The 15,974-nt window shown below is 36.7% G+C and overlaps 1 protein-coding gene across 2 annotated transcripts in view; it reads right to left on the bottom strand.

The window, feature by feature from the left end:
* The window catches only part of LOC104099747 (uncharacterized), a 34,377-nt gene extending 19,046 nt beyond the window's left edge, over positions 1–15,331 (bottom strand). The window contains exons 1-7 of one of the 2 annotated variants that reach the window (XM_009606835.4): positions 15,106–15,331; positions 14,972–15,021; positions 14,814–14,874; positions 11,658–11,753; positions 11,407–11,556; positions 7,267–7,398; positions 1,264–1,391 (exon numbers count right to left, since the gene is read on the bottom strand). In XM_009606835.4, the coding sequence (XP_009605130.1) occupies positions 1,264–1,391; positions 7,267–7,398; positions 11,407–11,556; positions 11,658–11,753; positions 14,814–14,874; positions 14,972–15,021; positions 15,106–15,252 (764 nt within the window). In that variant the 5' untranslated portion in view covers positions 15,253–15,331. Of the gene's footprint in view, positions 1–1,263; positions 1,392–7,266; positions 7,399–11,406; positions 11,557–11,657; positions 11,754–12,572; positions 13,620–14,813; positions 14,875–14,971; positions 15,022–15,105 lie in introns of those variants that run through there. The other variant, XM_009606836.4, reaches the window with a different exon arrangement.
* Between the last annotated feature and the right edge of the window lie 643 nt (positions 15,332–15,974).

Genomic DNA, 15,974 nt, shown 5'->3' with positions numbered 1-15,974 from the left:
CACATGGAAGGAAGTTGTCTCCAACATATCCACAAGATGAGTGTTGTAGAGATGCGGATACTAAGATGGATGTGCGGTCATACAAGATTAGATAAGATTAAAAATGACCACATTTGTTAGAAGGCGCAAGTAGAACGCATTGTGGATAAAATAAGAGAAAGTCGCTTGAGATGATTTGGTCATGTCTTGCGTCGCCCAACAGAGGCACGTTCCATAGGTGTGGAACTATGGGGATGAGGTAGACCTAAAATCACATGAAAAGAAGTTGTCTCGAAATACATACAAATCCTTGGAATCGATGTAGACTTAGCAAAAGATAGGCACAATGGAAGAAAAATATCCTAATGCAAGCACTAGTAGGGTCCGGAGAAGGGTCGCACCCCAAAGGGTGTGATGTAGACAGTCTACCCTAATGCAAGCACTAGTGGCTGCTTCCACGGCTCGAACACGTGACTTATGGGTCACACAGAGATGGTATTTTCACTACTATTATTTTATTTTGGCAAGATGATGGTATGAGTTGAGCTTAAAGAAAGAAGTGAGGATTCACATCACTGACCCCAACTTTGTCTCGAACTGGGATGTAATTGTTATTTGGGTGAGGTTGCATCTTCAATTATTGGTTGATTCCTTTAGTCTCATCCCAATATCCGTACTTCAATTTTTCCTTTCTACTTTCTCCTTCTACAAACTCCTAGGTCTATGATGGCAACAGCCTAAAGCACACATAATGTATTAAGCTCATTAGAAAGTCTATCAAAATGCTTATAAGAAGGTACTTACATCATTTTTTATAAATAAAAAAAGTTGAAAGTACTTCATCTACGGAATTACAATCGGCTGAAAATTTGATCCATAGCGTCAGTCTCATTGGTCGCGTGGAAGGAGGTGTTCTGAAAGAAGCCACTCAGCTTCCTTAAAAGCCTACATATACTAGATAATGTACTTCCAGCTCTCCTCCACAACAATGCAGCCTAGAGCACGTCTTTTGAGTAAATGTAGAACACACACACACACACACGCACACACACACACACATATATATATATATATATATATATATATATATATATATATATATATATAGCATAGACACCAAAGACTAGCTCATGCCGCAGTTACATAGAGGTTAGTGTGCCAGCTACTAGGTATACCACCCATTAAACAGTCAATATTCTGAAAAATCCACTCGATGGTTTACAATTTTTATATTTACAGTGCATCACCGCTTGAAATGGAAGACGCAAGGAAAAGCAAACTTACCTATTGTCGCCAGTAGCACATATGCATGTGTATGAACAATGCCTACAACCGCCATACATGTAAGTGTGATGAAGAAACATGCTTTCTAACTGATATTCTTTCATCCCCACTTTTGTTTTCCTCATAACCTACACAAAAGAATGCAACTGGTAATAAAAAGCTAAGAAGAGTTGGAGAGCAGATATTATACTACGACACCCCATAGCTAAGAAACACAATAGGGAAGACATTAAAAGAGAATTACATTAAAGATGATCCACAAAAAATGATGGAAAGAGTAAGTGATACACTAGGAATGAGCTATGTCTACAATAGCCAGATTAACTATAACTGGAGTGTGGAAAGCACTACTAAAGCAAGGATACTAGATCATTCAAATGCTTTCCCACTATTATATAGTATTAACTATTAAGTCTTTCCATTATAGGGAAAGAGAAAAACTGAGAGCCTTCTAACACTTGGAGATTTGTTTCTTATTTGATCATTATTCCAACACATTAGTGCTTGACTGCCACCAATCAAGGTCAACCTAATCTCAACCAATTGAAGCATCACTCTCTTACTAGTTACTAAAGAGCCTACTGACTCGACGACTCAAAATAAGAATCAAAGAAAAACACCCATAGAATACAAAAACATTTACGTTTTTTCCCCAGATAAGTAATGTGAAAAAGCAAAGATTTGCTCATTCCTCAAAAGATTAGGGCATGCTTCTTGTTAGGATCGGTAATTCGGGTAGTGCGTAATTTAGCCAAACAATGTTATAATGACAATAACAAAGACAGTGCAAGTTGATAACGATGACAATTAAAGCATATAAAGAAGACACCAAATTAACGTGGTTCGGTCAGTGTAACCTACGTCCACAAGCGGAGAGGAGCAATTTCACTATACCAATAAGAGTACAAAATTAGAGTAAATACTCTAACTAATCCCAAATACCCTAAGAGATTAACCTCACAAGATCACTCCAAAGAGAGGGTTCACACAAGTGTTTCCTAACACTTAACTCTTATACAAAACACTCTTAATAAAGGAGGAGAAGAAAAAACAAGAAATGAAGACTCAAGTTTTGTTGGTGTGTTTAAAATGAACTAATGGCCTTTCCTTTTATAGGCAAAAAAGCATTGGCCTCTTAGTTGTAAAAGAAAAGATACAACTTGTGCAAATGATATCCACCACACAATGCAATATTTTTGGGTCCAAAAGAATATTGCCAACAAAGTCTACTTTGCAAATAAACTTATGCTTATGTGAGATGGACTCCACTAGCCAAAATATTGGTCATAATTACAAATCTCCACCTTGCCTAATTTTGGCTGATATAGTAAATTTGCTTCACCTTCTCCGCAAAGCCCCAATGGGCATATGTTAAAATTTAATGCCATCAAAATCAGACAACTTGTCTGATACTGAAACTGTAGTAGGGCCTATAACAGTGGATCCCAATAAAGTATACAACGAACCAGATTTGTGTGCTTTCATGATCACAAGAGCACCTTGAAAATTTTTTCGAACTCCACCTTCACCAGTGAATTTGCACCCAAGAGATTCTAAAGTGCCCAAAGAGATGAGATTTTTCTTCGAACTCATGAACATATCTAACATCGGTGAGAGTTCTCACCACACCATCGTGCATTCTGATCCGAATTGTACCTTTGCCAATAACGTTACAAGTAACATTGTTACCCAGTTGGACAACTCCACCTTCAACTGAATCATATGTAGAAAACAAGTCCTTGTTAGGACACATATGATATGAACAACCGGAATCTAAAATCCACTCATTGTGAAACTAGTTTCAGTTACTAAAAATATAGATCCCTCAATCTAATCAGTTGCTACACTAGCCTCGGCGGTGTCAGTATTTTTGTGCTCATTTTTTCTTTCTTTATGTTTTTCTTTATTTTTCAGTTTATAGCATTCAGAGATAATGTGACCTTTCTTATGACAATAGCGACACTCTAAATTATTGTATCTGGATATGGAGTCAGATTTGCCCTCTAACAAACAAGCCAACTTCCGCTTGAGTTCCACTAGCTTCCCGAGTAATATCACTATCTATCTGTTCTTTCAATTTTAAGATAGATTTAATATCCTTATAAGAGATTATCCTTTGCATAAAGCATAGTATCTCTTATATGCTTAAAAAATGGGGTAGAGAACAAAGCAGTAACACGGCTTGATCCTCATCTTTAATTTCAAAATCTATATTACTCAAATTCATACGAATCGAATCAAAGGTGTCAAGATGAGAGAGAATAGAGGTACCTTCACCCATACTAATTGTATAAAACTTCTGCTTCAGGTAAAGTCTATTTTTCAACGTCCTCTTCATATATAAGATTTTCAATTTTTCCCACATGCAATTGTGGTTTCTAAAGAAACTTCATGTAAAACCTCATTTGAGATATTTATAATGATACATGCTTTTGCCTTTTTGTCTATGACGGCAAACTCCGCGCACATCATTTTATTCGGCTTCTTCTCCTTTCCTTGCAACGCCTAATCTAAGCCATCCTGAATTAGGATAGCTTCCATCTTTAATTGCCATATTCCGAAGTTTGCACTTCGATCAAATTTCTCAACATAAGTCTTTGTTAAAGTCATATTGACTACTGAAACTAACCCGATTAGATCCGGCTCTGATACCAATTTTGTTAGGATCGGTAACTCGGGTAGTGCGTAATTTAGCCAAACAATGTTATAGTGACAATAACAAAGACAATGCAAGTTGATAACAACGACAATTAAAGCATATAAAGAAGACACTAATTTAACGTGGTTCGGTCAGTGTGACCTACGTCAACAAGCGGAGAGGAGCAATTTCACTATATCAATAAGAGTACAAAATTAGAGTAAATACTCTAACTAATCCCAAATACCCTAAGAGAATAACCTCACAAGATCACTCCAAAGAGAGGGTTCACATAAGTGTTTCCTAACACTTAACTCTCATACAAAACACTCTTAATAAAGGAGGAGAAGAAAAAACAAGAAATGAAGACTCAAGTTTTGTTGGTGTGTTTAAAATGAACTAATGGCCTTTCCTTTTATAGGCAAAAAAGCATTGAGCTCTTAGTTGTAAAAGAAAAGATACAACTTGCGCAAATGATATCCACCACACAATGCAATATTTTTGGGTCCCAAAGAATATTGCCAACAAAGTCTACTTTGCAAATAAGCTTATGTTTATGTGAGATGGACTCCACTAGCCAAAATATTGGTCATAATTACAAATCTCCACTTTGGCCTAATTTTGGCTGATATAGTAAATTTGCTTCACCTTCTCCGCAAAAGCCCCAATGGGCATATGTCAAAATTTAATGCCATCAAAATCAAACAACTTGTCTGATACTGAAACTGTAGTAGGACCTATAACAGTGGATCCCAATAAAGTATACAACGAACCAGATTTGTGTGCTTTCATGATCACAAGAGCAACTTGAAAATTTTTTAGAACTCCACCTTCACCGGTGAATTTGCACCCAAGGGATTCTAAAGTGCCCAAAGAGATGAGATTTTTCTTCGAACTCATGAACATATCTAACATCGGTGAGAGTTCTCACCACACCATCGTGCATTCTGATCCGAATTGTACCTTTGCCAATAACGTTACAAGTAACATTGTTAACCAGTTGGACAACTTCACCTTCAACTGAATCATATGTAGAAAACAAGTCCCTGTTAGGACACATATGATATGAACAACCGGAATCTAAAATCCACTCATTGTGAAACTAGTTTCAATTACTAAAAATATAGATCCCTCAATCTCATCAGTTGCTACACTAGCCTCGGCGGTGTCAGTATTTTTGTGCTCATTTTTTCTTTCTTTATGCTTTTCTTTATTTTTCAGTTTATAGCATTCAGAGATAATGTGACCTTTCTTATGACAATAGCGACACTCTAAAGCATATACAGAAGACACTAATTTAACGTGGTTCGGTCAGTGTAACCTACGTCCACAAGCGGAGAGGAGTAATTTCACTATACCAATAAGAGTACAAAATTAGAGTAAATATTCTAATTAATCTCAAATACCCTAAGAGAATAACCTCACAAGATCACTCCAAAGAAAGGGTTCACACAAGTGTTTCTCAACACTTAACTCTCATACAAAACACTCTTAATAAAGGGGGAAGAAGAAACAAGAAATGAAGACTCAAGTCTTGTTGGTGCGTTTAAAATGAACTAATGGCCTTTTGCTTTTATAGGCTAAAAGGCCTTGGCCTCTTACTCTCTTAGTTGTAAAAGAAAAGATACAACTTGTGCAAATGATATCCATCACACAATGCAATATTTTTGGATCCCAAAGAATATTGCCAACAAAGTCTACTTTGCAAACAAGCTTATGCTGATGTGAGATGGCCTATACTAGCCAAAATATTGGCCATAATTACACTTCTGTTTATTTACCCCTAATTACCAACATAAATATGTTTGCAATTTAGGGGTTCTTTTTCTTTCTTTCTTTTTTTGGGGGGTGGGGGGTGGGGAGGGGGGACAAGAGATTATAATTTTGATGAATGTTTTGCTCTCCAGAAAGAACCAATGCCAGCAACCTTGCAAGTTAATATATCTCAACATTTGACTCTCAAAAGCTTAAAAATGTATAAGAAAACATAAAGGCCTTAGCCAAAAACTTTGTAAGCTTTTCTGTGAAACATGTCTCAACTTCCATTGTGTCTAGGCAAAGTATCTGAGGGCTAGGTAGCGCATGGTTCGAAACTCTGTGGATAATGGGCCTGCAGATTCGAACCACTACACTTAAATACCAGGTGACTTTTGGTCCATAGGAAGATACGAACTCGTGGTATGCACATAATCAAAATAGCACGCGCTACGCTTTGTTGAATCAAGGAGGGAAAGGGGAGGTGAGGCTGGACTCACAGGTCATCCCTAGGAGAGGGAGTTTTAAGTATCTTGGGTCTATTATTCAGGGGGGTGGGGAGACTGATGAAGATGTCACACATCGCATCGGGTTGGGATGGATGAAATGGAGACTCGCTTCCGGTGTTTTGTGTGACAAGAAGGTGCCACCTAAACTTAAGAGTAAGTTCTACAGAGTGGTGGTCAGACCAACGATGTTGTATGGGGTTGAATGTTGGCCAATCAAGATCGCTCATGTCCAGAAGATGAAGGTAGCAGAGATGAGGATGTTGAGATGGATGTACGGGCACACCAGATTAGATAGGATCAGAAATGAGGTTATTCGCGACAAGGTGGGTGTGGCCCCTATTGAGGACAAGATACGGGAAGTGCGGCTTAGGTGGTTTGGTCATGTGAGGAGGAGGGGCACAGACACCTCGGTGAGGAGGTGTGAGAGGTTGACATTGGAGGGCCTACGGAGAGGTAGAGGTAGGCCAAAGAAGAGGTGGGGAGAGGTGATTAGGCAAGACATGGCATAACTTCAGCTGACCAAGGACACGACCCTTGATAGGAAGGTATGGAAGTCGAGGATTAGGGTAGTAGAGTAGGTAATCTAGAGTGTTCATAACAGTAGTATTGGCACGCAGTCTCACTTTCTGTTGGTAGTAGGTTTTTATGTCTAACTGTTGTTTTCTTTCATTGTTGATCACCTTACTGTCTTGTTGTTTTTATTCTGCTTTTATATGGTTTTTTGGTACTGTCCCTTCTTGTCTATATTTTCATTAATGTGGTGCTTATGCTTTCCTGAGTCGAGGATCTATTGAAAACAGCTTCTCTATTCTCACAAGGTAGGGGTAAGGTTTACGTACACACTACCCTCTCCAGACCCCACGGTGTGGGATAATACTGGTTATGTTATTGTTGTTGTTGTTTATGCTCTGTTGAACCAAAGCCTGGGGTATGTCTTGACAAAAATATTCTACACTATGTTGCAGGTAGCCAATAAGAAAAGTACCGGATCTACTTTATCAAAAGAAAAGTACAGGATCTACTAGCAAAAATGCAGGACACTAGAATAAATTGAAGTACGGTAAGTGAAATTTCCCATGAAAAAGGTAGAACAATGCTTACCTCAACATGAGCTTCAGTGCTTATGTCATTGGCAAATTGAATGAGAGCAAGTTCTAAGTTGGACTTTATAACACGGCATTCAGTCACGATCGGATGCAATGTGTTTAAATCTGTCTGGAACTTCTTAATACCCTACAGACCACAGGCATAATGAGTCAACAACCATTGTATGAATTGGAACTCCAGCTACTACTTGCTTCAGGCATATATATCAGCTGAATTTCATCATTCTGATTTTGAGAAAGCAATAGATAAAAAGATAAAATAGGGCGGGGAAAATGACAAGATAGCTAAACACAAGGATAGCTTCCAAAAACCATCATGATTCACTAAATAACTGATAGCATACGGACATGCTATAAAAATATGGTACGCATTATAGTGGTGAATACGATGATTGACAACTGAAATAATCAACCGACAAAAGCTCCAATAAGATATATTAAATATGAGGAATTTATCAAGATTCTAGTGTTCATGATAAGTAAAACTGTGTTTGTGACCCGATTGTCATCTCTGCCAAGCAAAGATTGTGCTCTCTAATGAAGTTTTCTAAAGAAAGAACAAGGCTCCTTATAAAGTGGGTGCTTTCTTGGCTGGTTCAGAAGGGGGGTGTCTGACTTAACACAACCTTCAGAAAAGGGGTTTTCACAATTGCAGCAGGTGTTCGTTGTTTCAGGAGCAATATGAAGGTGTAAGTCATTTATTTCTCCATTGCGAAGTCACTTCACCAAGTAGAGATAAGTTCCTCTAACACTCTGGATATTAAATGGTCTGCCTCGGTCACGACTGGAACTGCTTCACTGCTGGTGCAGGAAAGGCATCAACAACAAAAATGATCCCAGTATGGAACACCAAACCCACAGTCATGCGGTGGATAATTTGGAAAGAATATAACCGCAGAATCTTCGAGGGGAAAAAAAAAGTTACTAGTCTCAAGTACAAAAGTATTTTTTTGCTTGCCTTTTGTTGTAACATGTCTGTTGAATGGTGTAAATAAAGATGTTAACGGTATGATAGTTTTACTCAGCTCATCTTTTTGCCTGTATAATCTCCTAACACCTTCTTGCTGTTGGGTTCTATCAACGAAATTACCTTCCATAAAAGTTTCTCACAAGACACTGAATTCTCAATAAGCATGCCAACAAACTGTCTAGTAGATGTATTTATCCCCAATGGTCCCCCATCTTCCTTCTGAGTTTCTGACCTTTACCCTCTACTAATTTCAGTAATTCCTAGGAGGAATAAATGGGAAGTCTACCCTCATCAGTTCACTAAATCTATCTACGCCGTTAAGGCGTGAAAAGATGGGAAGAAATCACCTAGTATTTTTTGCCAGTTGCCACAACTGGGATTTGAGCTAGAAACCTCATGGTTCTGAACCCACTTTTGACTTGGGGGGGGGGGGGGGTGAGGGGGTGAGGAGGGGGGCCATAAAATCCAAAAAAACCGAAAAACCGGACCGGAACAAATTAATTCGGTACGAAATGTTCGGTTGTTCGGTACAGTACTCGGTATTGAATTTTTGATACTTCGGTATAAATACCAAAAACTTTAAGTAAGCCTAGGTGGTAAAACTAAGCCCAAGTCCAACCCGTAGGCCCTAGCCAGTAAACTAAGCCAAGTCCAACCCAACTGACCTTCATTATTTCCTTTGTTTATAACAATAGGATACCCTTCACCCTAGGTTTATCAGTTTCTCTCAAATCTCAAAGAACAGATGTTGCCTGCTGCGACTTTGAGCCTATGACTACCGACGCTCAACTGTGCGACAGAGACCTCGGCAACGGCGACGGGGACTCCTCTCCTCGGCGACTGCTCAGTGCTCATCATTGACCTTCATTCTTCAATCTTCAAGTCTTCAACAGGTTCACAACTTCTTCATTCTTCAACTTCAGTCTTTATAGAGCTTCCTTCATTTTTTATTTTGTTTTGATGTTTAATTTTTAAGTTATCAGCCTCTAATTTTTGTTAACTTCTTGTTATTTCAATGTTGTTCAAACTTTTGTTTGTAATTCTCCAGTTATAGTTAGTCGATTATTTGTGGCAGTTGATATTCCTAACTTCCTTCCCTTAATGATTGCTCAACTCCATATTACTATTTCTTTCTGGTGGGCAGCATTGGTATGGCGGCGTCGATTGTTGGCGTTAATATCTGTAATTTATTAATAACTAATCGCCCCATCAGCTACTAGCACGACCATTAGGTAAAAAGTAAGAGAATGTATTTTACCAACGACAAGGGAATTTCCCTATGACGTAAAGAATTTAATAGAAACTTTCTGTATATGAATGATTTATATAGTTGCCTCTAACTAGTCTAGACTTGAAGCAATGGTTATTTTCTACGGCAAAGGGCCAAATATACCCCTCTACTTTTGAAAATGGTCTAAGAATACCCCTCGTTATACTATTGGGTTATCTATACCCCTGCAATCATACTTTGGGTTCAAATATACCCCTCATTTAAACGGAGGGACACGTGTCATCGTTCTGTTGGTCAATTCTAAATATCTCCTAATTAATTAGAAAGACCCATTACCCATACCCGAAAAATAATTTTTTTTTGTAAAAACTAGAAAAAAACTGAAATTATTTTTACTAAAAACTGAAAAAACAAAAATATTTCTTTTTCAGTTTTTACAAAAAAACTGCTTTAGAAAAAACTGAAAAATATTTTCTAAAACAATGTTTTTGTAAAAACTGGAAAAAAAAGCTGAAAATCAATTTTCTAAAGCAATTTTTTTTTGTAAAAACTGGAAAAAAACTGATTCTTTTTTTTACTAAAAACTGAAAAAAACGAAAATATTTTTTTTTTCAGTTTTTACAAAAATACTGCTTTAAAAAAAGCTGAAAAATATTTTCTAAACAATATTTTTGTAAAAACTGAAAAAAACTAAAAAGCAATTTTCTAAAGCAATGTTTTTGTAAAAACTGAAAAAACAAATATTTTCTTTTTTTTTCAGTTTTTACAAAAATATTGTTTTAGAAAATATTTTTCAGTTTTTTTTAAAGCAATTTTTTTGTAAAAACTGGAAAAGAAATATTTTATTTTTTTCAGTTTTTAGTAAAAAATATTTTTTAGTTTTTTCCAGTTTTTACAAAAAAAAAAAAAAAAAATCGGGTATGGGTAATGGGTCTTTTTAATTAATTAGGAGATATTTAGAATTGACCGACAGGACGATGACATGTGTCCCTCTGTTTAAATGAGGGGTATATTTGAACCCAAAGTATGACTGCCGGGGTATAGATAACCCAATAGTATAACGAGGGGTATTCTTAGACCATTTTCGAAAGTAGAGGGGCATATTTAGCCCTTTGCCGTATTTTCTAACTTGATTCGTGGAGAGAGACAGAGATAAAGCATCCTATAAATTGTCGACAGTCAATAACTCATGACCATAAGTTATCTTCTCTCCCTCTTTTTTTGGCCTAGAGACAACTGGACCTCAATCCTCGATTGCCTTAGAAAAAACATCATCTTTAATCCCTAAAGAGAAAATTAATTCAACAGACTCTGCTTTTGCTTATGTGTTGATGGTTTATTTCTTTGAACTATTTGTCATTTTGTCATTTCACAATTAGTTTTTTGTTGCGTATAGGATCAGTCTGCAAATGATGTATCTATCATACTGCTAAAATTTTATATTCGACTCTAGTACCCTAGTCTCAATTTGTGTTTGTATATCTTTTAAACTTTCATAGATGGCAGATGAAAGTAGAGCAAGTGATGCTAGTTCAACTGAAAGCTTACCTAATACCGAAGATAGCAATGCCAACACGATTGTCGCGCACTATGGGATGCCCTAAAATACGGAAATTTTTGTGACTTTGGGGTGGAAGGAGTGACCTTAAGCAATTGTTTTTGATAAACTATAAATGTCGATCTCACATTTTTTAGAACCCTTGGCAAGTCAATGTAGCCCTCATTCCTAAAAGGTGTGGTAATTACTCAGCACTATCATCTCTGGCTGACCTATTGTGAATTTAATGGGGAAAAACATGGTAAATTTTATATCATTCCTTTCAAGCCCTCGCAAACAATAGATTTGAAATACTGCCAGTTTAGAGTCCTTGTTGCTATCAGTACCAACCCATGCAAGAGATATAGTAATGGTGTTCGTGGGATGAGACATAAACCTGAAATTCTGCTGGTTTAGAGTACTTGTTGCTATCTGTATTAAGCCCATGCAAGAGAAATAGCAACGGTGTTCCCATCGCTTGGTACTGATTAGACAAAACTTCCTTAATCTCATCAATATAGAAGACCTGGGTAACCTTGTACTTTGCCTGAAAAAGACCAATGTAAGAGTAAATCAAATCCTTGCATTGCCTTCCACTTGATGAACAGGATCACCCACGAAATACAAGTTCGGAAAATGAATAGTTACCTGGAAGTGAGTAAGTGATTTTATTTCTCCCATCCAAACAGCATAGTCAGCCGGTAACCTAGGAGCAAAGAGCATAGATTTCCCACTTGCTATATCCTTCATCAAGAAAGCAATATTCAAGGATGCTTCAAATTTGTGAGCACTAGAAAATTTAGATAATAAGGTTCATCGGCCACTCTCTCCATTAAATTTCCTTACATTAAAACATTAACTCACTTAAGAAAGGAAAAATAATGCATACTCCCTTGAAGTTTCGACTTATAACACATCTCTATTGTGGATTCAAATATTACATGAAGCTCCTTTTACTCATGATTTGTGTAACAAAACTATATCCTATTACATGGAAAAGTTTTGACCCCGTATGTTCTGAGATTTTAACTTTCTTCCTTCTATTTGTGTAAGAAAATTAACTTATAATATTTGAACCTTTTGTTAAAAATTAATGGATGAATCACATTCCACATGTTTAAATTATATCCTTATTAAAAGACTGAAAAACTACATAAATAAAAATTTCTACTCACTTTTAAGCTCGTCTTTTTTAATTTGTTCATTCTTCTTTAGATTTATAAGCATTTTTACTTTTTTATCTGCTTTTACTTCTCAAAAAAAAATATTATCTGCTTATGTGCGTGATAATAATTTGAACAGTTGATTGGAGGATAGTAAGATTAGATTCTTTTTTTCTTTTTTTTTAGTTGGCACTCAGAGACTGCTGATTAAAAAAATATGTACAAGTGCAAAAGTTTCCATGATAAGCTATATTGGGGATCTAAAAAGTCTTATCATCTTCTCTTTATTATTTACAAAGGCAAATTTACACCAAGTAGACGAGAAATAATAAATATAAACATTTTTCTTTAATATGTGAAATAGCAACTTTGCGCTATTCGAAGCATCTCATTTCCTTACTTCCATAGGACCCAAATGATGCATAAGGGGATTGAATTCCACAGCTTCATGCTACATCTCTGCACCTCAGTCTTCTCTAACTGCATAAAGCTTCTACATATTGCCAGGATAACTCATCTTATTTTGAAACGACTGGACAGTGAATAAGTGGCAGCCCCTTTCCTCTTCTTTTTCATGTAAATAGCATCTACTCTGCAGCACAGAACGCTTTAATAGCAAATTTGCTAGTGTTAAATAGGCAGTGTTAACAGCGATAAATCCAAAACACGCCTCTGTAGCAGATACTTAACTTTCTAAATCAGCTTCCAGGATGTTCTTCATTGTTTTTCGCAGATAAAGTTTTGTACTCTGGCCTTACAGAATTCTACCTCTTGCAGCCATTATAGAGAATCTTTTCCTCCAGACAGCCATTTCTTCTCTTTCAGTTTTTTAACATATTCAAAAAGGCTGTTTCTTTCCAAGTCTTGACATTTTTTTCTTGGGGTACTGTTCCATTGCTTCCCAATTTTGAAGGTAGGGGTAAGGTTTGCACATACACTACCCTCCCCATACCCCACTTGTGGGATTCAACTGGGTTGTTGTTGTTTGTTACATGATCCAAATCATGCTCACTAATTAGGTGAAATTTCTTCTGTTAACTATTTCCTGCCCATAATAAGTTTCTTTCAATCCATTAAGTTGCCTCTCCAACTTTCTCTGCAACGGAGATAAGGACACAATATAGGTGGGAAGATTGTACAAGGCACCTCCAAAAGACAAATATTGTTGTTTCCATGTGGAAAGTCTTTCTCAAGCTTCTCTACTATTCCCTACTATAGTGCTAATGATTTATGCTTGGAACCAAAAGGGAGACAAAAATATGTTGAAAGAAGCAACTTTGCAACCCAAAATGTTACACCAGTAGCAAGTTCTCAACCTTATTATCTCCATATGCAGCTTTTGCAAGCCTGAGACGGCATCAAAAGCTAATAAACCCCTTTAAGATGCATCAACTTACTTTCCTCCGCACCACAAAAAGCTACACATCATCAACATAGACAATATAATCTACTATAAAATATGTGACATATTAAAGTTGTTCTTACTTCCAAATCAGAACTCCTTGATCCAGCCACCTGCCAAGTTCCAGCATTCTACTGCATACCTTCATTACCAAAATGAATAGAAAGGTGAAAGGTATCACCTTGACAAAAACCCTCTTTGGGAGCTTAAGAAATCTGTTGGTTCACCATTTACTAGGGAAGAGTACTTCACTCACAACTATTTCTCTCCAAATTACATCTTCCTCAAACGGCAACTAGAAATGTCTAGTTTACATGGTCATACACCTTGTCCATGTCTAGCTTGTGGAGGAGCCTAATTTCTTTTGTTTTATTCTCATATCTAAGCACTCATTTGCCACTAAAGCAGCATATGTTATCTGTCTGCCAGTAACAAATCATCTGTGACTTAGAAATCAATTTAATGAACATTTTTAGCCTTTCTGCCAATGCTTTGGATATGATCGTAAAAATTCCTATCACCAATCTTATGGTCTATAATCAGTAAACATAAAATAGTTTTAATAAAAAATATGAGAAAGCATAACGGCAAATCTATCTGCATGTAGATTAAGTGTAGCTTTTGTTACACAAAATTAAAAGAAAGATATGTAATACATGATGAAACCTCAAAAAGAAAAGAAAGATTGCATAAAAAGGTTAATTGAGGATAACTAGAATTAAACAATAAGTAGAATGGGGTTATCTATGTGCCTTAAACCTCTTTGTAAAAGAAAATCTGATACTAGAGAAGCCCAGCTATTGAATCTTTAGGAAGTTCATCTCTCCCTTCTTCCCCCTTTTTTTGGGGATAAGTTAAAGTACTTTCCTAAAATAAAAAGTACCAAGGAGCTACCACAAAGTTGACAAATTTAAGAATATTTCTTATCTCCGCTCCTTCATTGACTTAAAGAGTCCAACAGAAAAAGTAATCACTTTCACCACAAAACAAAGAGGAAACTTCGCAATTGATCACTCTGGAAGGGGAGAATATGGGTCTCCCCATCACTTCAACCAAACATACAATTAAATTTAGGGAAAGCGCCAATCTGTCAAGAAAAGGTTGATAAGACATTTTCATAGCTCTGTGACATCAGTTACCACATCATAAGCTACTTCTCGACATGGAATTACTCATTTAAGCACCCAAGAATCTTAAGAAAGAAAGAAAAATTCAACATTTATTGATATCATATCTTACAATAGCTCCATAAAATCCAGGCTCTTGTACTCCAAACAAGTAAGCGAAATAGCTCTCCTGCCTATAAACAAGCCAGAAGTTAGTAACTAGTCCAATCATCATCCTCAATGAGCAGATAATTGCTATAATACAACACTTAGATAGATGGCTATTTATACCTGAACAATTCGAGGTGATCGGTGCAATGACGAGTTTGCTCCTCGCCACCCTAATTCAAATTTTAAAATCGAGATAAGTCAGAAGAGAGAGCTGAAGTGAGTGAAGGTAAAGGCAAAAGGCAAGTAATGAGAACCTGAAGGAGAACAAATCCTTGGAGAGGACGAGAGGAAGAAGATAGGTGTTCGCGTAGAGAGTTGAGGAGCTTCTCACGATTGAGTAAGTGGAGTTCCATGGGAATCATCGGAGGAGACAGAGATGATGAAGAAGAAGAAGAATCCATTAGAGCGATCAGGCCGCGGCCCTAATCGAGGAGTGGGAAAAACAGCAGATTACACTTCACGGCTGTTTATAAGATGGCCGTGACTTCACGCCTGTTCAAAACTGAAGGAAAGGTTTAATCCAACCGAACTTTTATTAAGTTATTAGCTTATTGGTATCGGATAATCGAACTTATGGTTATTAACTTATTGGTATCGAATTATCGAGATAATAGATAGTGAACGAATTGAAATTTTATGATTAACGGCTTAACAGTTTGGGCGAATTACTCAATTTACTTATCGGGCAAACCGTTAACCCGTTAATAATTTTTATATTTATATTTTTACCTCTATGTATATAAAATATTATTGAAAGTACTTGTTGAAATATCCGCTGGTTTTATCCTTAATAGCTAGATTGTCTATGTCCTTTTATGCATGCATCTACCAAATTAAATTTTTGGTTTTACCGTCTGGATTCTTGTGAAGAATTGTGTCTTACTAATTCGTTTTTTAGTGCATGACCTATTTACTAGCTATCGCTTTCGCTTTGCATCTTTCTTCTGGATTTCATGGTGTTCTTATTTTTTCTATGATTGTTGTGGTGATACTAATATTGTCTTCTTTTGTCCTTTTGTCTTTTTGTTTTCTCGAGCCGAACGTCTTTCGGAAACGGCTTCTCTACTCCTTTGGGGTAGGGGTAAGGTCTGCGTACACACTACCCTCCCCATAGCCCATTAAT

This window comes from Nicotiana tomentosiformis, unplaced genomic scaffold (assembly GCF_000390325.3).
Source record: "Nicotiana tomentosiformis unplaced genomic scaffold, ASM39032v3 Un00003, whole genome shotgun sequence".
NCBI lineage: Eukaryota > Viridiplantae > Streptophyta > Magnoliopsida > Solanales > Solanaceae > Nicotiana > Nicotiana tomentosiformis.
This window is presented reverse-complemented; position numbering and strand designations above follow the sequence as displayed.